This window comes from Cricetulus griseus, chromosome 7, assembly GCF_003668045.3.
Source record: "Cricetulus griseus strain 17A/GY chromosome 7, alternate assembly CriGri-PICRH-1.0, whole genome shotgun sequence".
NCBI lineage: Eukaryota > Metazoa > Chordata > Mammalia > Rodentia > Cricetidae > Cricetulus > Cricetulus griseus.
This window is the reverse complement of record NC_048600.1, coordinates 117,554,253-117,579,423: the sequence shown is the minus strand read 5'-3', so window position 1 is coordinate 117,579,423 and position 25,171 is coordinate 117,554,253. Positions and strand designations below refer to the sequence as shown.

The following is a 25,171-nucleotide window of genomic DNA, read 5'->3' as shown; positions in this document are numbered from 1 at the left end:
GTGCTCTAAGCTGTTTCCCGAAGGACCCGACTACTGTGTCTGGCTTTCTTTCTTTGCTTGGTTTCTTGATACAGGGTCTCCTGTAGCCCAGGCTGGCCTCTGAGTTGCTATGTAGCCAATGATAACTTTGTACTCCTGATTCTCCTGTCTCCAACTCTCGGGTATATGGAGGTCTCCAGTGTTATTTCCAAGCACTATCCACCTTGGTGGGAATTTTTTGTTTGTTTTGTTGGGGTTTTGGTTAGGTTTGGTTTGGATTTTTTAATTTTTTGTTTCTTTTGAGGGGGACGGTGGTTTGGTTTGGTTTTTATTTCAGAGACCAGGTATCACCATACAGCCCTGTCTCACCTAGGCTATATAGAACACCCTAACCTGAAACTCACAGGGTTCTGCCTGCCTCTGCCTCCCTGGTGCTAGTATTAAAGGCATATACAGTCATGCCTGGCTCCACCTTCGTTTTTTTTTTTTTTTTTTTTTTTTTTTTTTTTTTTTTTTTTTTTTTTTTTTTGGCACAGGGCTTCACATTGACTTGGAGACTAAGCTGGCTGGCCAGTGAGTTCCAGTGATATGCCTGTCTCTGTGGCCCCAGCCCTGGGATTGTAATTGTGTGCCATGAGTCCTAGGGACTAAACTCAGGTCTTCATGCTTATAAGACAAGCTCTTACTGACTGAGCTAGCTCTCTAGCCCCAGATGTTCTTGTTCTTTTCTTTTTTTTGGGGGGGGGGGGGACAGGAGCTTTGGAAAAATGAGATTCTAAGCTCAAAATCCACCTCCTCTGTGGTAAATCTACAATAGGTTTACAAAACTCCAATATATAAGTCAAGACTTGAGTTGATACACCTTATGTGACAGAAGAGCTCAGTGTATAAAAGTAACCACAAATGCAACATTAATCATGTTGTGTGGTTGCTACAGCATGCAAACACAGCTTTGGGTTGTTTTAACACAGCTTTGGATTGTTTTAATAAATGTTTCCAAATAATTAATAATCAGTGATGGTTCATCTTGATGGCAACAGGACAGGATTTAAAGTAACCGGACCATGGAAATGAGCCTCTGGGAATGTCTGGGAGGGAGTTTTTTTCTTTCTTTCTTTTTTTTGGTTTTTTTTTTTTTTTTTTGGTTTTTTTGTTTGTTTGTTTTTGTTTTTTTTGTTTGTTTGTTTTGTTTTTCGAGACAGGGTCTCTCTGTGGCTTTGGAGCCTATCCTGGCACTTGCTCTTGTAGACCTGGCTGGTCTCTAACTCACAGAGATCCACCTGCCTCTGCCTCCCGAGTGCTGAGATTAAAGGCGTGCACCACTGCCACCACCACCCAGCCAGACTCCATTTCCAAGGATGGCTGGAGCTGATGGGGGACCTCAATGGTAGTGTTTGCCTAGCATTTGCAAAATTATGGGGGTGGGGAGAAATCAATGTACCAGGTGGTGGTGGGGGATCAAAGATGACCCACCAATCCCTCTCATTGCGCATATCTTTTGCAGAGTTGCTTTGCTATTCCCTCATCAAGAGATGGAGCATGTTTTCCTGGTAAATCCAGGCTGATCCTGTGTCTTAAATTGACCAACAATGGATTTGACTTTCAGATCTAGGCTTGAAGGGGCCTCAAAGCTTCTGTTTTCACTGACTTGCTTGACAGACACCAATTCAAGCTAGGATAGGCCACTGACTGGTGAGCAATCACTGTATGAAGAAAAAGGTTTTGTTGGGGAGAATCGAGAGGCCCAGATATTAGCAAGACCTTAGACTCACGGGTAAAGTTGTCCTCCAATTCTAGCTATTTCAATAACAACTCTAGTTATGTCAATGACTTAGGTCTTTGGGATGTGACTAGAATATCTGAAGAATTTCATTTGGTTTAAACTGAACTTTAAATAGTGAGCAACTGTTATATAGGCCAGCACGGATGTTTATTCCCACTCTAATTCATCCAACACAATCCCATTAAAAGAACAGGGCATGGGCCGGCTGGAAATTGCCTTAGCACCCATCTTTCATGGGACTAACAAGTATGTAGGCAATGTCTGGAGACAGTTGGATCTATTAGAAGGAAAGGGGGACGAGGAAAAGGATGGCTACCATTAGATGACTAACCCCCAGCATCTCTAAAATGACAATGCTAACTGTATCATCTGTACACAATGTGGAAATGAGGGGCTGGGGGACTGAGATTGATTGATTCCCAGAACCAGGACTGGTGCCAGCGGTAGTCTGAGAGGCTGAGGCAGGTTTTAAAAGTTCAAAGACAGCCTGGGTACCTTCAATACTTTAAAATAAAAACAAAACAAAAAAAAGTAACAAGAGGGCTGGAGATGTAGCTCAATTGTTGATCACTTGCTTAGCCTACCAGTAATGAGAGGTTAGATCCTCAGTATCCAGGGGAAAAAGGAGATTTCCAGTTTCACATCTAGCTCAGAGGAGTCCCAACAGAAAGTTAACTTTCAGAAGCTTTCCTTGTCTGACGAAAAGGGAGATTTTAATAGTTCCTTTGTTTATTCTGAGGATGTGGCCAAAAAGCAGACATTAAACCCTCTGTTAGTGTTTGTAACTACAGCCATCATTTAAATCCCTATTTCCCTATTTACTTCCCTCTTCTCTGAAGTTGAAGTTTTACATCACCCAGAACAAGTTGCAAATAACGAAATTCTCAGTTACACTGATTTTTTTTTTTTCAATTATGAGCCAGGGTGTCAGGTAGCCCAAGCTTGCCTCAAACTCGCTATCTTGTTCTTAATTATCCTGTACTCTAGATACTTCTGCGTCCGCCTCCCAAAGCAGGAGAGCAATGTTTAGGTGACACTGGCGATCACCCCTAGGGCTTCATGCATGCTAGGCAAGTACACAGCCTAGGCGTTTTTGTTTGCAACAGACCGTATCTCTTTGAATACAGGAATCCTATATATTTGGGGAATGGCAATGTTCCAATTATCCCTCGATTTTCCTCAGAGGCCTGAGTAGGAATTCCAGGAGTGGATAATGACCTAAACTCAAAAGACTTTATTGAATTCAGCCCCAGACTAGTATTTTACCCCTCGCTGAATCTACCGTGCACAACAGGGAACGGCGGAGGCGCTTACCCCGACCAACAGTCCCACAGGTAACTCCGGCCGGCCGGATCCCTCCCTCCAGGCCCATCCTACTAGTAGCTCTTTGGGCGTGGCCCAGCTAGCGTGGCCAATTGGGCGTGGCGTGCGTAGGGCGAAGGCGTGGCTGAGAAGAGGAACTTCCGATTGGGCCCAACCCAACAACTTCCGGTAGCACTCGCCAATTTCCGGCCACAGACTCCGCCTCCGGAGGCTCACCTCGAGTATTTCCGACATCTCTCGGGCTTTTCCGTCTCGCTCTCGTTTGGCTCTCTCCACTTCGGGTATTTCCGTGTCACGCTCGGAGGAGTTCGGCAACCACTCGGCCTCCCCCATCCCCCGGTAACGGTCGCTGGTGAGTTTAAATGAGCCGGGGCTGGCCGGGCCGGAGTCGCTACGGGGGGGGCCTGAGGCACTGCAGAAAGTGGGCCTGAGCCTCAAGGATGACGGTGCTGCAGGAACCTGTCCAGGTAATACTAGCGCCTGCTCCGAGGCCTGGCGCCATGCCTGGGTCGCAAGCGGCGAGCAGCCACTCCGCGGCCTGCTGCGGCCTAGGCCCCGCTTCTCCCGCCTCCCTTTCGGCGAGCCCCCTACCTGTCTTTCGTCACTCCCGAGGCCTTGCCCGCGGCCTCAGCCGAGGTTAGCCCCGGCCCCGCATTACTTCTCGCCTGTTGTGCCAGCCGGGTTCGGCGGGAATCACTCGTTTCCGTCGGTCCTGGCGTCCGGCCATCCCCCTCTTGTTGGTCTGGGTTCCTGCCCGCGGTGGGAGACGAGGGGCCGCCCGAGACGGCGCTCCGAGTGCTCGGCGTCCCGGGGGTCGACACAGAAGCGCTTTTGAGCCGAGCTGGTGGGATTTCACACCCGTGGGGCAAGTTTACTGGTGTTTCCTTGCTTTTGTTTTACGTGAGGTGGTCGAAGGAAGACGTAAAATTACCCGTATTTTCGGTACTGGTTTTCGTTTCGGGAGCAGACTTTCTTGTCCACGTTACAGTTCTCCGTGGATTTCCCACCGGACAATGACGACCTGAGAAGGGAACTCCCAGGCCCACTGCTGCGGGGCAAACACCCCAGCAGGGGAGTGGACGAAAGGGCAGGTCTGGATTTTTTCCATCACCTAGGATGGGTATCAGGAGGCATTTTACCGTGCTGATTTAGAAGGTGTTTAGGAAATTAGAGATAATTGCTTTCCCATCCATTTCACCATTCGTCCATTCCTTAACCACACCAAGGTATGCATTGACGCACACGGTGCTGTTGTCAGAAGAAAGCCTATTGGGTTTTGAAGTATGTGATGCAGTGCCAAGTCATTTTCCCCCCTGCCACATCTGAAGAAACTGAACCTATTGTCCTTTGGTGGTGGACCAGGTTTGGGAGATGTTTCATTCCACCGTATGATCTTTGACATGACCACAGTTGGCCTCCATTAAATTACAATCATTAAGCCATAAGCTATTTTGAAGTTATAAATCAAACCGATTTTAGAAATTGCTGCGAATTGCCTTAGGTAAGACTGACAACAAATATTTAATATTTCAGTACGTCAGTACAGCATTTCCTTAATGTCTCATCGCAGCCTAAAATACGGTTTCCCTAGTTGAACTTCATCTCCAGATGTTTACATGGTGACAGCTATTAGTATTTGAATTAATATAATTCTGGATTATATCTTCGGAACTGTACATAAAACATATGTTTGTATGTTTTTTGTTTTATTTTTTTTGTTTTATTTTGTTTTTCAAGACAGGGTTTCTCTGTGGCTTTGGAGGCTATCCTGGAACTAGCTCTTGTAGACCAGGCTGGTCTCGAACTCACAGAGATCTGTCTGCCTCTGCCTCCCGAGTTCTGGGATCAAAGGCGTGGGCCACCACTGCCCAGCCCATGTCTCTGTATGTTGTATCAATTCTTCCAAAGCTGCATTTCTTTCCAGATTTCTCTTCCTAGTGTAGAGTCCCTTAAAAGGCCCTTTTGAGGCCTAACATGAAATTAAACGGATAAGGAGGTTATTCAGATAATTAGTTTTTATTTCATATTGTAGTTTTGTCTTACTTTTCTGCTTTTCTGGAGCCAGAAGGCTTCTAAAGTGATATGATAGTTTACAGCATGTAAACTACTACTTAAAAATTTTTAACTTCTAGAAAACCATGAGAGTGTAGAATACATTGTTTAAGCAAGATAGAATCCAGCAGGTTTCCTGTTTGTTTTTAAAGTACTGTGGAATTTACCTCCCTCTCCTCCATAATAACTTTTTCCATTAGATTTTAGGGTAATTGTAAGAAGTTTTGGGGTGTGAGGGGATGAGAATAATTTATAGTTGGCCGGAGGATCAGGAGTTCAGGGTCATCCTTGGCTACAGAGCAAGTTCAAGGCCAACATGGGCTATCTGAAACCCTGTCTCAAAAAAAACAAAAAACAAAAACAAAATAACAACAAAAGGAGCAGTTAGCAGTGGGAGAAATTAGCTAACTTTGAGCAGGAATGCTGTTGAAAATGAGAAAGAGCTAGTATGAAAGAAAAAAGTAAAGAGATGCTAAGATAATTGTTTTAAGAATTGTTCATTCCATATATCAGGATGAAAATAGTGTTGAGAATATTTTCTTTACTTTGTTCCTGGTGATCTAGGCACAGGAAAAAGTTGACAGAAATAATGCACAACTATTTGTTCCTACCCCCCTCCTTAAAATTTTTACCCAGTGAAATGTGCCATATAGACTTAAATATAAGCCCCTCCCCAAGTTAGCACTCATAGAAAAAACATTGCTTTATATTTGAGTCTTCTGTTTTTTGAGACAGGGTTTCTCTGTGGGACAGTTCCAAGCTGTCCTGGAACTTTCTCTGTAGACCAAGCTGGCCTCGAACTCACTTGAGATCCACCTGCCTCTGCCTCCCAAGTGCTGGAATTACAGGCACCTGGCTTTATATTTGAGTCTTTACAAAATAATCTTTGATATTTCAAAGCACAGATTGATTTTTGTGGCAGTCTCACTGTGTAGCCCTGGCTGGGATTAAAGGCATTCACAGTACTAATTTGGGTGCCTGTAAAAGTGGCATTTTTTTGTTGGTATGGTGTCTTGTTTAACTTTCATTTACTGTGTGTACATGTGTGTGTCAGTCAGTCTTGGTGACAAGTATCTTTATCCTCTGAGCCATTTCACTGAAAGCTGTTGTTGTTTTAAGAGGCAGGTGTTTTATATAGCTGCATCAATTGATAAAGCTGTATCAATTATTGCTGTAAGTGAAGCTTCACAGATGTATTGGATGAAATTGTAGACAAGCCTTTTGAAAATGATTTTACTGTGCAATAGAGGAACTAGATGGAAGAACCTTGCATGCTAATCTGCATCTGAAACTCCAACTAGAGGCAGGAAGATAAGGAGTTCAAGGTCTGCCTGAGCTACATAAATCCATGTCTCAAAAACCAAAACAAAATAAAGGAGTTTGGGTATTATCCATCCATAATTCATGTCATCCTTTTAGAGGTTTTTTGTTGTTGTTGTTGCTTTTTTTGTTTGTTTTGTTTTTTCGAGGCAGGGTTTCTCTGTGGCTTTGGAGGCTGTCCTGGAACTAGCTCTTGTAGACCAGGCTGGTCTCGAACTCACAGAGATCCTCCTGCCTCTGCCTCCCGAGTGCTGGGATTAAAGGCGTGCGCCACCAACGCCCAGCTTAGAGTTTTATTTAATAGTGAAAGAGTACTTTTGACTTGGGATAAGATGTCCCCAAGTGTCACCTAATAATGTTTCAAAGAGTACCATACTATGGCTGCTACGTGAGAAGCATCATGGTCAAGAGAAGCCTGTCGTCTTAGAAGCAAAGGTATCTAGAGTAGCAGTGGAACAGGAAAAGGGTAGATAAAGGTTTTAGAGGTAGAAATTCAGGAAATAACTTGGAAAGTAGAACCATTGAAACATGGGGAGGGGATTGTCTTCCTGGAGTTGGTATCAAAAATGACTGCCTGAATTTTATTTCAGTGGTGCTGTTTAAAAAATGAAAAATCCAGCTGCTTGTGATGACACATGCCTTTTGATCTCAGCACTTGTGAGGCTTGTAAGGTCAAGGCAGGTAGATCTCTGTTCGTCCAAGGCCAGCCTGTCTACATAGTGAATTCAGGCTAGCCAAGGCTGCATAGTGAGATGCTGTGTCAAAACAATTCATAGCTCCCCCAAGCTAAAACTAATTCCCTAGAAAAATAATAAATGCTTTTCTACCAGATAGGATTGGGGCAGATTCAAAAGAAGACATTTAAGAATTCTGTTTTGGCCTGGTGGTGATGAACACCCTTAATCCCAGCACTTGGAAAGCAGAATCAGGCAGATCAGCCTGGTCTACAGAGTGAGTTTCAGGACAGCCAGTGCTACACAGAGAAACCCTGTCTCAAAAAAAAAAAAAAAAAATATGTTCTGTTTTGAAGAAAAGAAGTTGGAAATAACTTGTGAAACTATGGAGACATAATTCCTCATCTTGGGTTCTAGTCCTGAGAACATGAAGAATGATTAGCAGGAACAATTGGATGTTAACTATGCATTTAATTACATAGATACTAATAAAGGAATTCAGGAAAGAGAGAGCTTTGTAGGTCAGAAAAAAAAATGGGGACTGGCTTTTTGAGCAATTAGAATTTGAAACCTAAGAAATTAAAAAAGAGGAGGTGTATTCTTGACTTGAAATTGCATGAGCAACAGCCCAAAGTTTAGAGTATCACTTAGAACAGTAAAATATTCTTTTTTTTTTTTAAGGAAGTTTTTGTTTTTAATGTTTTCCCTTATTAATTATGGCAAGTTCATTTCTTAACTGGGACAAAAACTATTTTGGGGGGATTCTGACCTGTGAAAATATTGTATTCTTAACTAGACTAGAAGTTGAAAACAGAAGTTTTTGACTAGCCAGAATCAAATTACAGGAGACTCAGCATTTAAGCTGAAAGGTTTAGATTTAGTGTATTAATAATAAATCTTGGGCTAGCTTTGTACTCCCTTCTAGTGCAGGCAGGCCTATGACTTACTATCCTCTTGTCTCTGCTTCTGGAGTGCTGGGATTACAAACTTGTACCACTACCCCAGGCTGCAAGAAAATTTTGATAGAATTAGTAATGAAAGCAGTGTGAGCCAGGCGGTGGTGGTGCACACCTTTAATCCCAGCACTCAGGAGGCAGAGGTAGGTGGATCTCTGTGAGTTCCAGGACAGCCTCCAAAGACACAGAGAAACCCTGTCTCGAAAAAACAAACAAAACACAAGCAAACAAACAAAAGCAGTGTGTTGGGAATAGTGATGTGATTTTGTTGGTAAGGAGGAAAAGACAAGTTCGGTACATAGACTAGTAGGATGACCCAGCTGCATAGTAATGTGGATCAGGTTTTTAAATTTTGTCAGGACTGATTTTTTTTTTTTTTTTTTTTGGAGAAAGTGGATTGGGTTACGTGGGTATTAAGGAGTGTTTTACTGCATCTCTATTTACCAGATGCCTTCTCCGTTTAAAATAGTCCAAAATGCCCCCCATCAGACATGGCTAAATGTGGGATCAGAGAACCACCTAGATAAAGAACCATCATATAGAGTCGGATATGGTGACAACATGCCTGAAATCCCATCACTTGGGAGTTTAAGGCCTGTGTCGTAAGTTTTGAGATCAGCCTTGGCAAAATGAGACCCTGCTTCAAAAGCAGAAATATAAAACAACCAATCAGATAAGTAAAGACTAGAGTTACAGAATTTAGATGATAATTTCTACAATGACATTTTTTTGTTAGGGTTCTTTCCTCTTTCCTCTCTTTTTCCCTCTACCCTCCCTCCCTCCCTTTCTTGTACCTTACATTGTATGAAGCTAGCTTTTCTGGTCTTGAAATAAGCTTTGCTTTATTTCATACATTCATTCATTCAGTCAGTCAGTCATTCAGTCCGTCACAGGTATTTAAATCTGAGTACAGTTTACATTTTAAGTATTGAGCTGGGTGTGGTGGGGCATGCTTGGAATCCCAAGACTTGGGAAATGGAAGCAGGACTGTGAATTTGAAGCCAGCCTAGGTAGTGAGAATCTGTCTTAAAATGTACGAATAAGCCGGGTGGTGGTGGTGGCGGCGCATGCCTTTAGTCCCAGCACTCGGGAGGCAGAGACAGGTGGATCTCTGTGGATTCCAGGACAGCCTCCAAAGCCACAAAGAAACCCTGTCTCAAAAAACATATATATATATATATATATATATATATATTATATATATATCATCGGTTGTGGCAGTGCAAGTCTGTAGTCCTAGCATGTGAGAGGCAAAGGCAAGCAAATAAAGAGTTCAAAGGCATTCTCTACTACATAACAACTTTGAGGCAGTTTGTGCAGTGGGGATCTTTTTTTTCTTTTTCTTTTTTTCTCCAAAACCTCCCTTTTGGGTCTCCTCCTTGGCTGTTGGCTCACATGGAACTGGATCCAACAGGTGGTTGTGAGCTGCTCCATGTGGGCCTTGTAAACTAAACTTGAATCCTCAGGAAGAGCAGCAAGTGTTTTTCACTGTTGAACCATCTCTCCAGCTCCCCTGTTCTCTTCTTAATAAGTTGTAGACACACCCTTTCTCCATCTCCTCGTAGTAGTTGTGAGAATCTTCACCTAACCTGTACTTATTTTATTTTTTAAACTACTACCCTCCCCCAAAAAAAAGTTTGGTATTATCAGAATAGATGGTAGGACTAGGGAAATGACTCAGTCAGCAAAAGGAATTGCTACACAAGCATGAGGACCTGAAATTGGATTGCTAGCAAACTGCAAAAAAAACCAAGTATAGTTGAGCTTCCTAGCTCAAAAAAAACCAAGTATAGTTGAGCTTCCTAGCTCAAAAAAAACCTCAGCAAGTTCCAGGTTTGTCTCAAGAGGAAAAGGCGGAACAGGATAGAGAAGGACACTGATGTCTTCCTCTGGCCTCTGCACATCCACACACATGTGGACAAATGTGCATACAGGGTACAGCTAAAAAAGTTGTTTGTTTTTAAAGATGGAGAGCAACTGAAGAAGACACTTGACAGACATTAGCCTCTGGCCTCCACACACATGTATACGTGGACCAAAATGTTCACAAAGATTACGTAGCAAGTAAGAAGTTACAGCTTTATGCTACTAGTTCATGTTTTATATGAATGCAGTCCAGGATTAGATCATTAATTTCCTCATTGGAATGTCTCCTACACATTTTGTTGGAAAGGAAGGAGAGAATGCTGCTGTTTGGCTTCCTAACTTTGTTTAGCAACTTCTCACCATCTGGCTTTTACTGTAGAAGTGGTGGCCTGGGTGCTGTTTTTGGAGAGGCCTACACCATCTGTTGAACAGGGTGCTGAGTTTTGCCCTGTGTTCATCATCAGCTGCTAATTTGTAGTAATAGAGAATAGTCCATTCCACATCCTCTTCCCCCAGTGAGCAGCATATCTCTCTGGCATTGAGGGATACCCAAGCAAAAATTTGGAGTGGCCCACCCACCTCTTTGCTGATGCTAATGAAGGATTCTTGTTCTGGGTAAAACTTGATTTTTTTTTTTTTAATTTCTTTATTTTGGGACAAGATCTTATTATTTGCCCTAGACTGGCCTGGTTCTATTGGGCCTGTGTGTTTAAGGCTCAGAAATGACTTGGTTGTTCATCTGATTAATGTCAGAAGAATCATCTTTACCTGAATTTGGCAATAGTGATCATGGTAAACAAATGAAATAATTTCTGAGTCGAGTTAGAATTAATTTCTCTTGTCCTGTTGTTTTCTGAGAAACACTTTGGCAGATTGTTACATAATCCAAATATTGAAGTTTTCTAAGGAGATGGTCTGCAGTTTATCACATATTTTAATCTTAGCATCAGATATATTTTATGTACTATCTACAACCAAAAACTCCATTGCAGAATCAGAAAGTAAAAAGGCAACTGGCTTTTTGTCCTCTTTCATAACTAGTGCCCATTGCCCACTTTCTGCCCTTCCTCATCTCCTTACATTTGCCTTTCTTGTTCTTTTCTCCATAAAATACTGTACCCACACGGACATTTGTTCATATGCATACATTTATTACTGTCGAGAAAAGATGTTTTTCTGAGATTGTATGAACTCAGTATTATATATTTTAGAATAATATTTGGGTCCATCCATACAAATATCCCTATGGAAGGATATAGCTGAGTCTATAATAACTATATTAATTTGCAGCTCCACCAACAATAAATGAAGGTTCCTTTCTTTCCATATCTCTCTGACATTTGTTATCAAGATTCATAAATAGCCATTCTGGCCGGGCGTTGGTGGCGCACTCCTTTGATCCCAGCGCTCAGGAGGCAGAGGCAGGTGGATCTCTGTGAGTTCGAGGCCAGCCTGGTCTCCAGAGCGAGTGCCAGGATAGGCTCCAAAGCTACACAGAGAAACCCTGTCTCGAAAAAAAAAAAAAAAAAAAAAAAAAAAAGCCATTCTGACTCTTTGAAAACTACCTGTTCAATTCATTTGCCCGTTTGTTAATGGGTAGTTTAAAGTTCTTGCCTATCCCAGTATATTGAAGGTTATTCTCTGAAGTTTCTTCTAAACGTTCTTGGGTTTGTTTATTTGTTTGTTTTCCGAGACAGGGTTTCTTTATGTAGCTCTGGCTGTCCTGGAACTCACAGAGATTGTCCTGTTTCTGTGTGTGCCACCACTGCCTGGCTGGTCTGTAGTATATTAAACACCTGCCCTTGAGTTCACGCTTACCAACCTATATTTTTGTTTTTAGGATTCAGCTTCCAAATTGTATGATTTAAGAAAAACCAAAATCATCCATGACAGTGACTATAACCTTGTAAAGTAGCTTATTCATAATTTCTTATTGCTAGTAGAAACTTGAATCCAAACTGTTTAAAGACTTTGAATAGCCTAGTTAATAAACAAAGAACTTTAAGTTGGCTAAGTATCTGTTAAACTTCCCCCCCCCCCCCCCGAGACAGGGTTTCTCTGTGGCTTTGGAGGCTGTCCTGGAACTAGCTCTTGTAGACCAGGTTGGTCTCGAACTCACAGAGATCCACCTGCCTCTGCCTCCCGAGTGCTGGGATTAAAGGCGTTCGCCACCAATGCCTGGCTGTTAAACTTTTTTATCTTATTGTTTGCGTGTGTATAGTGCTGAGAGTGTGTGAGCATAACATGAATATGGAGAGTCAGAGAACAACTTTCTGAAGTTGGTTCTCTCCTTCCATCATGGAATCTGCGGACCAACCTTGGTTGTCAGCCTTGGAACAAGTGCTTTTATCTGCTGAGCTTTATACTACTTGTGATATGTGGAGACAGAATATTTAATGGATGAATGATGTTTTCCAATAGTAGTAAGCACAATAAGTGAGCTGAGTATATGAAGGTACATGTGACACTGTAGATCAGAAAGTCCTGGACTATCTTCTAAGTATGTATAGACTACACCACTATTGGCCAGAAGGCTGAATTAACTCCTTTGTTAGATTTTTAACCCATATTTTCTTATCAGAATCATTATCATCTTTTTCTTTTTTCTTTTTTCTTTCTCTGTCTCTCTGGTGATCTGGAACTTGGCAAGTAGACTAGGCTGGCTCTCTGTCCATAGCCCCTGGAATCTACAAGCTTCTGCCTGTCCAGCACTGGAATTAAAAGCCTGTGCCACTATGCCCATCTTTTTTTTGTGTGTGTTTACCAGGCAAGCACTTTACCAGCTAACCCATCTTTCTAGCTCTACACAAAGGTGTCTTGTTTTTGTTTGAGACAGGGGTCTTATGTGGCCTAGTTTAATTTTGAACTGCTGGTCCTCCTGCCTTCTGCCAAGTTAGCTACTATATGGCTACAAAAAGTTTGAAGAATGGAAATATATTGAATTTTTAGTGAATGGTGCAGAATTTTTCTGGCTTTAGATAATAGATCTGAAAATTGCTGTTTAAGGAAGATTAAAGTGAAATTCATTTGAATATCTGAAAAGAATTTGTGCTTTATTTTGTAGATATATTTTGTAAGTTTTGTGTAGCTTTCATAGGAGAATAATTTGATGAGGGAAGAAAGAAGCATGATGATGTCAGATAACAGTGGCAGCCACTAGAATGGTTTGCACAGTTACCACATATGTGCTAGGAACTACTGTACTTCACTGGATTTTATGTTTTACAGAATCTGTTTTTAATTGGGAGACAGCATATGCACATGGGTACAGGTACCTGTGGAGGACAGAGATGCCGTAGCCTCAAGATCTGGAGTTAACAAGTGGATGTGAGCCTCTTGATGTGGGTACTGGGAATTTAAATCCAGTCCTTTGGAAGGGTATAATACCAGCCCTTAACTCCTGAGCCATATCTCTAGTCCTTGAGTCTAATGCTTTAAATGTAGAGGCACTAAGCACAATGAAGTGTGTGTGTGTGTGTGTGTGTGTGTGTGTGTGTGTGTGTGTGTGTGTGTGTGAGAGAGAGAGAGAGAGAGAGAGAGAGAGAGAGATCGTTTAATCCCAGCACTTGGGAGGCAGAGGCAGGTGGATCTCTTGAGTTCAAGGCCAGCCTGGTCTACAATGTGAGTTTCAGGAAAGTAGAGAAACCCTGTCTGGAAAACCAAATGATAATGATAAATAGATTAAGATGTCCTATAAGAATCATTAAGTTGGGCTGGAGAGATGGCTCAGAGGTTAAGAGTACTGGCTGCTCTTCCAGAGGACCCGAGTTCAATTCCCAGCAACCACATGGTGGCTCACAACCACCTTTAGTGGGATCTGGTGCCCTCTTCTGGTGTGCAAACATGCATGCAGATAACTGTATACATAATAAATAAATAAAATCTTTAAAAAAAAAAGAATCATTAAGTTACTTGCCCAAGACACACTGGTTCAGGGATTTAAAACCAAGCAAGCCCTTGGCTCTTGTCTTCTGCTGCCAGTTGTGATAGTGTGTTTGAGGAAGGTAATCCTGAAACAGGATGACTACAAAGCGACTTGCTGGCAGGAAGGAAGACTGCAAGACTAATGAAGAAACTATTTACAAATTTAAAGGATTCTTGTCTGGGCAGTGGATGGTGGCCCATGATTTAGGCAGGAAGATCTCTCTGAGTTCAAGGCTATCCTGGTCTTCAGAGTGAGTTCCAGGACAGTCTCTCTGTACACAGAGAAACCCTGTCTGGGGTAAAAAAATGAATTTTGAGTGGTCGGAGAGATAGCTTAGAGGTTAAGAACACTTGTTGCTTTTGTAGAGAAACCGGGTTCATTTCCCCACATCCATAGGTGGCTCACAACCTTCCATAACCTACAGTTCCAGGGGCTCCAGTGCCCTCTTCTGACTTTCTTGGTCACTACGCAGTCGCATGGTGGACATACATACATGTAAGCAAAACACTCATAAAATAAAGTTAATCTAATTTTTTTCTTTAAGGAACTGGTAAAATGACTTGGTTGGTAAGGTGCTGCCCACACAAGCCTAAGGGCTTGAGTTTAAGTCCTGACATCCATGTAAAAAGTCAAGTGGCAACACACACCTGTAATCCCAACACTAGGAAAGAAAGATAAAAAGACTGATTGATCCCTCAGGTTTGCTGGCCAGTCTAGTGGGATCAGTAAACTACAGGCTCTGAGAAACCCTGTCTCAAAAACTAAGGTGGAAAGTCAGTCTCTGACCTCTGTATACAGAACACAAGAATGAACCCGAGGGCTGACAGTGTTGCTTGGTTGGTAGAGTGGTTGTGGCATCCACAGAGTCCTTGGTTCAGTTCCAGCACTGTCTAACCAGGAGTGGTGGTGCATGCATGTCTGTAATCCTGCTCTTAGGAGGGTGGAGGAGGGGATCAGAAGTTCATGGTCATCCTTCCCTGCATAGCAAGTTTGGGGCCAGCTTGAGATACAGAGACCATGTGTCAAAAAAACAAATAAGCTGGAAAGCAAATCTATCCTATTCCACAATGAATTTTGATTAAAACTGATAATAAAATCAGATAAAATTCCAAGACAAGGCTTTTTTGAAAATAATAAGTAAGAATTGCATAAGATAGCATGTATGTGTGTATGTATGTATATAATATACTGTATTAAGATTGTATCTGTGGTGTCACTGTTACCTTGCTATGTCAAGCTGGAAATGTTGCTGTGGTCTGTACAACCTGACTTGTCTTATTGGAAGGCATATTTTTCTCTGTTTTGATGCTCTGAACTAGTAGGTTGGATCAATAATAAATATGTGGGAATTCTAGGGGAATTTTGTTTGTTTGTTTTTTAGACATTATTTTTCTGCGTAGGTCTGGAGCCTTTCCTGGAACTAGGTCTTGTAGACCAGGCTGGTCTCGAACTCACAGAGATCCACCTGCCTCTGCCTCCCCAAGCACTGGGATTAAAGGTGTGTGCCACCACTCCCCCGATGGGGAAGGGGGTTAAGGAAAGAAAATTCTGTTATGGATTAAAGTTTTTATTTTATTTTGAGATAGGTTCTTTCTAGTCCTGGCTGGCCTAGAACTCACAGAGATTTTTCTGCCTCGAAAGTGCTGGGATTAAAGACTTGTACTCTGGCTTAGATCTCTTTGTTCAGGATCGGTTCTGTAAATTAGGATTAAATTCACTAATGAGCCAATTAAAGCCGTTCTAACAAGGAATGAACTTGATTGAAGCACTAGTCCCTAGGACCCACATGGTTGGAGAGAGGTTAGCCTTTGACAGACAAAAATAAATAAATTACAGTATTACTGTCAGTATTATGCTCAAGGCTATGGGCCAAAAGTTACTTTGAACTGTATATTTATGTGCATTTCCCTCTCTGTTTACAGGCTGCTATATGGCAAGCACTAAACCACTATGCTTACCGAGACGCAGTTTTCCTCGCAGAACGACTGTATGCAGAAGGTTTGTGATCTATCCATTTATATAGAACCATAAATAAATAAATAAAATATATGGAATTCGTGTGTGTTTGGGTGTGCATGCAGAAGCCATAGGACAACCTTGGGTATTGTTTCTCTGACTTTGCTTTTTTACTTTTACTTTTTTTGAGATAGTCTGTCTCTGGCCTAAAACTTTTCAAGTAGGCTAGGCTGTCTAGCCAGTACGCCCCAGAATTCTCCTCTGTCTACCTCCTTAGTGCTGCAGTTATAAGCATGTGCCAGCTTCTTTATAGAGTCCTAAGAACTGAATTTAGGTTCTGGTACTTTCAGCGAGCACTTTACTGACTTGAGAGCCTTTCCAGCCATTAGTTTTGAGACAAGTTCTCACTCTGTCCTTGAACTCTCAACTGCCCTGCCTCGGTCTCCCAAGTTCAGGGGTGTGGTCCTGAGCCACTGTGTCTTGTGTAGCTCTGGCTATCCTGGAACTCTTTCTGTAGACTAGGCTGGCCTTATTCACAACAATCCTCCTGCATCTGCCTCCCAGATTCGAGGCACACACCACAATGCCCAACCAACATTGTTATTTTCTCCAGAAAGTTTTTCCTTTTCCTTTTTTTTTTTTTTTTTTTTTTTTTTATGGGGCAGCAGCATTATGCTGTGATGTGTATGGAAGTGCAAAGTAACTTGAAAGAATTGTTTCTCTTCTTTCTTTGGGTCCTAGGGATTTAATTCAGGTCCTCAGGCTTGGCAGAAGCACCATTACCAACTGAGCCATCTCCCAGACCCCAAACTTTTATTTGTCTTGGATATAATTTAGTGTTTGGTGTTCCAGAAGAACAATTTTTTTGGTTGTTTTGTTTTTCAAGATAGGGTTTCTCTGTAGCTTTGGAGGCTGTCCTGGACCTCACTCAGTAGACCAGGCTGACCTCGAATTCCCAGAGATCCACCTGCCTCTGCCTCCTGAGTGCTGGGACTAAAGGTGTGCGCCATCACCACCTGGCCACAGAGAAGAACAGTTTTTTTTAATGCATCCATTTCAATGCAAAAAATTGTGACTCAAGTAATAAGGTTTATTTTCCCTTCCTAGTTAAATTTAACTTTTGTCTTCCCAAGAAGTCTATTTAGAAAAACATTACCTAGAATATGATGCTTTCCTAGTAGTCTGTTGAAGGGTAAAGGTGTGTGTTTGCATTTCTTCTGTATTTATATATAATATATATATATATATATATATATATATATATATATATATTATAAAACTTTTTTTTTCCTCTTTGTCTCTATAGCTTGACTGGCCTAGTACTTGAAGTGATTTATTTGCTTCAATCCACTGAGTGCTGAGGTTAACTTTTCTGTTAAGAATTGATTTCTCCATGACTCAGATTTGAATTAATAATTGTTTTTTAATTAAATGATGTACTTAATTTCTTGTTGATAAACTTGTTTATTGACTAAATACTATGTAATATGCTGAATACTAGCTAATTTATCTTTTTTTCTTTTTAATGTCTTAGTACATTCAGAAGAAGCCTTGTTTTTACTGGCAACCTGTTACTACCGCTCAGGAAAGGCATATAAAGCATATAGACTCTTGAAAGGACACAGTTGTACCACCCCACAGTGTAAATACCTGCTTGCAAAATGTTGTGTTGACCTCAGCAAGTAAGTATTAAAATCTTCTTTAGCTAGTCTTGTTATACTTCCATTGAATTTTGGATCAAATTCTTCTAACTCTTGATTTCCTTTCCTCTCTCTTGAGTAACAATTGAAATGTTTGCACCATTGACTGTGGTGTTAATTTGGTCATGGGAAATTCCATTAAATTGGTATAAATAATTATTTTTGGTGCTGGGGATCTCTAACCCCAGGCTTCATGCAAGCTGAGAACACTCTTACTAATTAAGTTATACTAGGCTCTGGCACAGTGGTAAAGCGCTTGCCTAGCATGTGTGAGGTTTTGGATTCAGTTCATTGGACTGTCAAACAAAACTAACTCAGCTGTATTCTAAGTCTGAAATAACTAATTCTTACCAGTTTCCAAAATGATCACTACTCTCATTTCCTATGGCTTTCATAAACCTAGAAAGATGATAGTTAACCAAAGAATAATGTATGTAGGTAATACAGTTTCCTTTTGAGGTCTTTTAAGAATTACTGCCTACCCCTACCATTTGAAGTAAGGGGCTTATGAAAGAGCATTTCTCTTTTAACTAAAGTTAAACTAAGGCAGCTGTCCATATTCCAAATCTTGTGACAGCTGGAACTATAGATTAAACTCTTTTCTGTGATGTAGAAGATGAAATGCTGGCATAAGTGTCTAAAGAGATATTTGTAAAAGTCATATGTGTGCTTAGTTTGTAACCTTTTAGTTAAAGGTAACTCAATTAGCTATTTATTTTTGGTTACTTAAAAATCCAAAGATTTTGCTAGGTGTAGTTGTACACACCTTTAATCCCAGCCCTTGGGAGACATAGGCAGGTAGACTTTTTCTGAGTTCAAGGCCAGTTTGGTAAGTTACATAGTGAATTATAGGATAGCTAGGGCTCTGCAGAAACACCCAATCAAAAGTAGCAACAAAAGTTGGGTAGTGCACTCTTTTAGTCCCAGCACTTGGGAGGCAGAGGATGGATTTCTCTAAGTTCAAGGCCAGCTTGGTCTACAGATCGAGTTCCAGGACAGACTCCAAAGCTATACAGAGAAACCCTGTCTCAAAAAAAGCAAAAACAAAAAGCCCAAAGTATTTAATGTTGAAATCTTAAAAATCAACTTTTTTATTTAAAAAAGAAAAAGTGCCATTGAGATCAAAAGATATTAAGCAACTTAAGATGTCTCCACATAATGGGGCTGGCAAAGTGATTTCAGCTGGTCAACACAAATGCGACAACCTGAGTTTGATTCCCCTGATCCACATGGTAGGGGAGAACCCTTTAGGTTCTCCTCTGTCACAGGTGCTGTCATGGCTTGTGCACACACCCCCAGTAAATAAATAATTAGCAATAAAAAAATTTTTTCTTGATTGTAATTTAGTATTTAGTGTTTGAGAGGAGCAGTGTTTTTAAAATCCATCCATTTTAATGTAGAAATATTGTTCAGCCTAATAATGAGAGTTTTTGTTTTGTTTTTTTTCAACCTTCAGTTTAAAAAAGCCTGGTATGGTAATGTACACCTTTAATCCCAGCACTCGGGCAGAGGCAGGTAGATCTGTGAGTTGGAGACCAGCCTGGTCTACAGAGTGAGTTCCAGGATAGCCAGGCCCTATCTCTGGAGAGAGATTTCTTTAGTTTAGAGCACTGGTTGCTCTTTTGAAGGACCTGGCTTCAATTACTAGCAAACACATAGTGCTCACAACAATCTGTTATCTTCAGTTCTAAGGGATCTGATTCTCTTCTGGCCTCTGTATGAACACATGTACACATGGTACACAAACATACATGCAAGCAAAACACCCATACAAATAAAACTTTTTAAAAATATTAAATATAGGCTGGGTGGTATTGGTACATGCCTTTAATACTAGCACTCAGGAAGCAGAGGTAGGCTGATCACTATGAATTCGAGGCCAGCCTGATCTATAGAACAAGTTCCAGATTAGCCAGGGCTACACCGAGAAACCCTGTCTTAAAAACCCAAGAGAGAGACAGAGAGAGAGAGAGAGAGAGAGAGAGAGAGAGAGAGAGAGAGAGAGAGAGAGAACACATGTACATATATATAATAAAAACTTTAAAGGTCAGACCATTGCAAACTTTGTTTTGCTGAAAATGCATTATGAAATCATGTTTTTCCCCCATTTAGAGAATTTTTCTTTTTTGGAGCCTATCCTGGCACTCACTCTGTAGACCAGGCGGGTCTCGAACTCACAGAGATCCGACGCCTGCCTCTGCCTCCTGAATGCTGGGATTAAAGGCGTGCGCCGCCACCACCCATCATGAAGTGATACTCTTATATCATACTTTTTGTTGTTGTTTTATTTTTGAGACAGGGTTTCTCTGTGTAGCTCTGGCTGTCCTGGAACTCACTCTGTAAACCAGGCTGGCCTCAAAATCACAGAAATCCATATGTCACTGCCTCGTGAGTGCTGGAATTAAAGGTGTGTGCCACCACCCAGCTCATACTTTATTCTTAAAATGGTGCTTGCATGATGATTTAGCATGTAAAGGCACTTGCCAACAAGCCTGACATTCTATAGAGTTTGCTCCCTAGCACCCACTTGGTGAAAGAAAAGAGCCTGTTTCTACAAGTTGTACTCAGACCACCACATACATGCTTGTAGTACACACAGACACACAAAATAATTTAATTTTTATGAAATCTTAAAATGGCCTTGGGCAGTAAACAGATACAGTTTTGCATGCACATTTCTCTTTCAAGGAATTACAGAATGAAGAGGGATCATATTTGTTTGTAAAGTCATTCACATTCCCCTCAAATGATCTTCTATTTGTTTTAGTATGAATAGTACATTTGCTACTCAGACTAGATTTGTCAATATAGAAATTGAATTTTAATGAGTTCTGATTTTAAAGGCAGGACTAAAAATGTAAGGTCAAATTTCTAGCTTCCCAATGATTTTAGTACATGATTGCCACTATTCTAAAAATACCTTAACTTTTTGATGTATCTGTCAATTAGACTCATAATGATAATGAAAGATATCTTCATCAAAAGCTTTTTATATTGACATTAAAATTATTTTATATTTTAAAGGCTTGCAGAAGGGGAACAAATCTTATCTGGTGGAGTGTTTAATAAGCAAAAAAGCCATGATGATATTGTCACTGAGTTTGGTGATTCAGCTTGCTTTACTCTTTCGTTGTTGGGACATGTATATTGGTAAGTAAGAAAAGGGTCTCCTGTCTAAGAGTGCTCTGTACTGTGCAATATAGCCTATATTGATATGTGTAACAGGTACGAGTTGGTCTTGTAGTTCCTAACCTTTCTCATTATGACCTCATTAAATCTGTTAAACAGTAGAAGTGTTGATCCCATTTACCCTCCACATAGCTTAGCTGCAGCAACTTGAACAAATTCTTAGGTGAAGAGACCACATCTATGTGATTTAATCAAGTGTTTCTTGCCTAAAACTTAACCTAGTAGTCATCAGACCCCATCCATCCTCTGTCTCCACCTCCCACAGCACTGGAGTCACAGACCCACTTATGGGCATACCCAGCTTTTTAGACATGGGTACTGGGTATTTGAATTCAGGTCCATGTGCTTGTTTTTTCATTGAGCATTCTTGTACTTGGAGCCAACTCCACAGCCCCTTTATTTTTCTTTTCCTCAACCTTGTGTTGACAATATCCATGGATTGGTTTGCTGCTTTAACTTTATTGCTTTCAGAAAATGGCTTTTATGCCTTTTCTTCATTTCCTATTTTTAAGTTATTTCTGTATTCTGGTAGGTGATTTAGTCAGACTTATGACAATTATTTTTCCTTTATTTCATCTGAATGGTCTTAGGTATGGTATGGTTTTTCTGCCTCCTGTTCATCCTCTCTTTGTCCATGTTTATTGTTTTTATATATAACACTTTTCTTTTCCTGTCAGTGCTGAACTAAGTAACTCTTGATTGTGAGTCCCCCACCCAGCCCACATTCTTTTTTTTTTTCTTTTTTGGTTTTTCGAGACAGGGTTTCTCTGTGGCTTTGGAGTCTGTCCTGGAACTCGCTCTGGAGACCAGGCTGGTCTCAAACTCACAGAGATCTGCCTGCCTCTCTCTCCCGAGTGCTGGGATTAAAGGCGTGTACCACCACCGCCCAGCTCAGCCCACAGTCTTATATTTATGCTGATATATATTATATATATATATATATATATATATATATATATATATATATATTATATATATTCTCCCTTGAAAACTTAGAGGTGAGACTGACTTGCTAGTTGTCTGCAGAGTTTTACACTTCAGGCGTTACATCAACATCAACAGGCTGTGCATGGAGCACTGTGTTTTATCCCATAGTTTCACTTCAGGACAGTGGCTCTCAGCCTTCCTAATGCTGCAACCCTCATGTTGTGGTGACCCCCCTACCATAAAATTATTTTAGTTACTACTTCATAATTGTAATTTAGCTACTGTGTGATGAATCATGATGTAAATAACTATTTTTCTATGGTCTTAGGCCACCCCTGTGAAAGGGTCATTCAACCCTAAAGGGGTTGCAAACCATAGGTTGAGAACTGGTTCAGAATGTTCCTTTGAAAATTTTGATTTCACACCATCTGGTTTTTTAAAACCTTAAGGCTTTTGAATGAGGCTGGGTGTTGGTAGTGTATGCCTGTCACCTCTCAGTATTTGGGAGATAGAGGCTTGAGGATCAGGTATTCAAGGTCATTTTCCACCATGTAGAATTTGAGGACAGCTTTGGTTATAGGAGACCCTGTCTCTACAAACAACAAAAGTAAGAATTTCTGTGGCATTTTTTCCCCCACCACACGAACACCCCCAGTAGATAGTAAAGGATTTGAACTTTGGACCAGCTGGGGTTTTTTGTTTTTTTTTTTGTTTTTGTTTTTGTTTTTTTTTTTGCTTTTATGTTTTGTTTTTTTTTGTATTTTAAACTGAAAGTAATCTTTAACTACTGACCCCTCCTTTTTTTCCATTTTAAAAGATTAGGATGCAGTAGGGCCATTCTGATACTTCCCAGAGGGGTCAGAGTATAATTGGTTCCAGTGCCTGTTGGGGCTGGGCATGGAGGTGTGGATTTAACTCCAAAATCTAATCTTTTCTATACCTGATTAGAAAGACTATCATCAGTCTCCCTCTTCATTAAAAACTAAGCTCACCAGGCCTTGATGACGTCTCAGTGAGTTCGAGGGCAGCCTGGTTTTAGGTCTACAAAGTGAGTTCCAGGACAACCAGGGCTACACAGAGAAACCCTGTTTTGAAAACACACACACAAATCTGACCATTTAAATATTTGTATTTAAATCTTGTAAATTGCTTTCAAAACTACCATTGGAGTGTTAGATAAGCAAGAGTACAATTGAAGCATTGGATGTCTTTTCTATCACTGTGTCAGTCACTGTGTATGGCCCTTGGCTGGCCTGGAGTTCACTAGAAGACCAGACTGGCCTTGAACTCCTACACATTCTTCTGTGTATGCCTCCCAAGTGCTGAGATTAGAAGCATGTGTGTTCCACCACACCCAGTCTTGTCTTTTATCTGCCAAGAAGTTAAATATCTAAGAATGCAGTGAGACCTGAGCATGATAACAGAACCTTGGAGTCTAAGGCAGGGAGATTGAGTTTGAGGTTAGTTGGAGCTACATGAATGACATCTCAGAGAACAAGAGATATTCAGAATTTAGGGAAACATCCAAAAGAGTGCTATAAGAATTCATATAAGATTGATCTAATTTTTATATCAATAATTATAAGAAAAGCTTTGGTGTTTATAGTTTGTTTAATCTATTGTTTCTCTCCACAGCAAAACAGATCGGCTTGCCAAAGGATCAGAATGTTACCAAAAGAGCCTTAGTTTAAATCCTTTTCTCTGGTCTCCCTTTGAATCCTTATGTGAAATAGGTAAGTTTATGGAAGTGGGGACATGATCCTTTGTTTGTTTGTTTGTTTTTCTTTTTTCGAGACAGGGTTTCTCTGTATTACTTTAGAGCCTGTCCTGGAAGTTTCTCTCTATTACTTTAGAGCCTGTCCTGGAAGTTGCTCTGTAGACCAGGCTGGCCTCGAACTCACAGAGATCCACTTGCCTCTGTCTCCCTAGTGCTGGAATTAAAGGCATGCTCCACCAATGCCCAGCAACAGGATTATTTTTTGTTTTTTCTCTCTTTTCAAGCAATGTTTTTCTACCAATTTTTTGAAAACTTCAAATCATTTAGTTATAAGAAACTATTTTGCAAGATAAGGGTTGTTAAAATAATAGATATGATCCCAGAGGGATAGCACATGCCTGTAATCACAGTACTAGAGATACAGAGTTGGAGCTTCTTAAGTTTAAGGCCAGCTTCCGTTATGCTGTGTGACTAACCTTACTTGCAGGAGACCCTGTCTCAAAAAAGCAGTCCCCTCTTATAATCACTAATCTCTTCTCTTTATCCAGTCTACCTTAAATGTATGTGTCCTCCAGGATAGATGATGGCTATGTATATAACACTAGCCAAGATCATTTTCTGTATGGGGGTGGGGGAACCACTAACAGAATTCCTTAGTGTGGTGTGTATGTGTGAATTGACATGTATGTGCCACATAGCACATATGACAACTTTCAAGGGTCAGCTCTCCCCTTCTATCTCGTATGTCTCAGGGATTTAACTCAGGTTTTCAGGTTGGGTAACAGACCTTTACCACTGAGCCATCTTGTTGGCCCAGATTTATATATAAAACATGTAATTATTTTCCAGATTTACATCTTTAAGGATTAACTTCCACAATAAGTTAATTCTTGGGCTTTGGGAAGGTAAGATTGATTAGGATTAAATGGACAGGACAATTTTGGAAACTAAGACTTTATTTCTGCCTGATTATCCATACTGAGATTATCCCTCAGAGGCAAATTTTTGTTTTGTTTTTTTGTCTTTTGGTCTTCACAGGTGAAAAGCCAGATCCTGACCACACATTTAAATTAACATCTATACAGAATTTTAGCAGCTGTCTACCCAACACTTGTACAACTCTAGTATCTAATCACAATTTATCTCACAGACAGCCCGAGACAGTCCTTACAGAAACACCCCAGGACACAATTGTAAGTGTATTTCTTCTAACGTTCAAAATATTCTGAAACCCCAAAAGAATGATCAGAACTAAACAGTGTATCATAAGTGACATGGTAGAAAATTTCTGTTTCAGGAATTAAACAGACTGAACTTAGAATCTTCCAATTCAAAGTACTCCTTGAATACAGATTCCTCCGTGTCTTACATTGATTCAGCTGTAATTTCACCAGATAACGTCCCCCTTGGAACGGGTACTTCCATATTATCTAAACAGGTTCAAAATAAACCAAAAACTGGTCGAAGTTTATTAGGAGGACCAACTGCTCTTAGCCCATTAACCCCAAGGTAAGTCACATAAGATTTTTTAAAATGTATTATAATACAAATAATCATTGGTGAATCATATTAGTAATGTAAGTTAATATAAACAAGCATCTTTCAAATTGGTATACGAAAGTGGCATTCTGAAGAAATACAATACATGTATAAAATTTTTGAATTAAATGTAAGAGGGCTGTTATTTTAGGTCACTTGGTAGAGTGTTTGCATAGCATGCACAAAGCTTGGGTTTGAGCCTCACTGTGTAAATTGGGCAAGGTTTCAAAAGTATGTAATCCTAGTACTTGGGAGGTGGAAGCAG

At 40.6% G+C, this 25,171-nt stretch overlaps 2 protein-coding genes across 10 annotated transcripts in view; one reads left to right on the top strand and one right to left on the bottom strand.

The window, feature by feature from the left end:
- Nucleotides 1–4,363, bottom strand: part of Myl4 (myosin light chain 4) — a 34,481-nt gene extending 30,118 nt beyond the window's left edge. Inside the window, exon 1 of one of the 2 annotated variants that reach the window (XM_035447192.1) lies at nucleotides 3,677–4,363. The gene's annotated coding sequence lies outside the window, so the exon portion shown is untranslated. Of the gene's footprint in view, nucleotides 1–3,076; nucleotides 3,204–3,676 lie in introns of those variants that run through there. The other variant, XM_027427886.2, reaches the window with a different exon arrangement.
- Cdc27 (cell division cycle 27) overlaps nucleotides 3,414–25,171 on the top strand; it is a 45,271-nt gene continuing 23,513 nt past the window's right edge. For 4 of the 8 annotated variants that reach the window (XM_027427876.2, XM_027427879.2, XM_027427878.2 and 1 more), the window contains exons 1-7: nucleotides 3,414–3,552; nucleotides 15,801–15,876; nucleotides 17,369–17,516; nucleotides 20,559–20,684; nucleotides 23,286–23,383; nucleotides 24,406–24,560; nucleotides 24,665–24,876. In XM_027427876.2, coding sequence (XP_027283677.1) covers nucleotides 3,526–3,552; nucleotides 15,801–15,876; nucleotides 17,369–17,516; nucleotides 20,559–20,684; nucleotides 23,286–23,383; nucleotides 24,406–24,560; nucleotides 24,665–24,876 — 842 coding nt within the window. In that variant the 5' untranslated portion in view covers nucleotides 3,414–3,525. Of the gene's footprint in view, nucleotides 3,553–15,800; nucleotides 15,877–17,368; nucleotides 17,517–20,558; nucleotides 20,685–23,285; nucleotides 23,384–24,405; nucleotides 24,561–24,664; nucleotides 24,877–25,171 lie in introns of those variants that run through there. The other 4 variants (XM_027427880.2, XM_027427885.1, XM_027427883.2 and 1 more) reach the window with 3 other exon arrangements.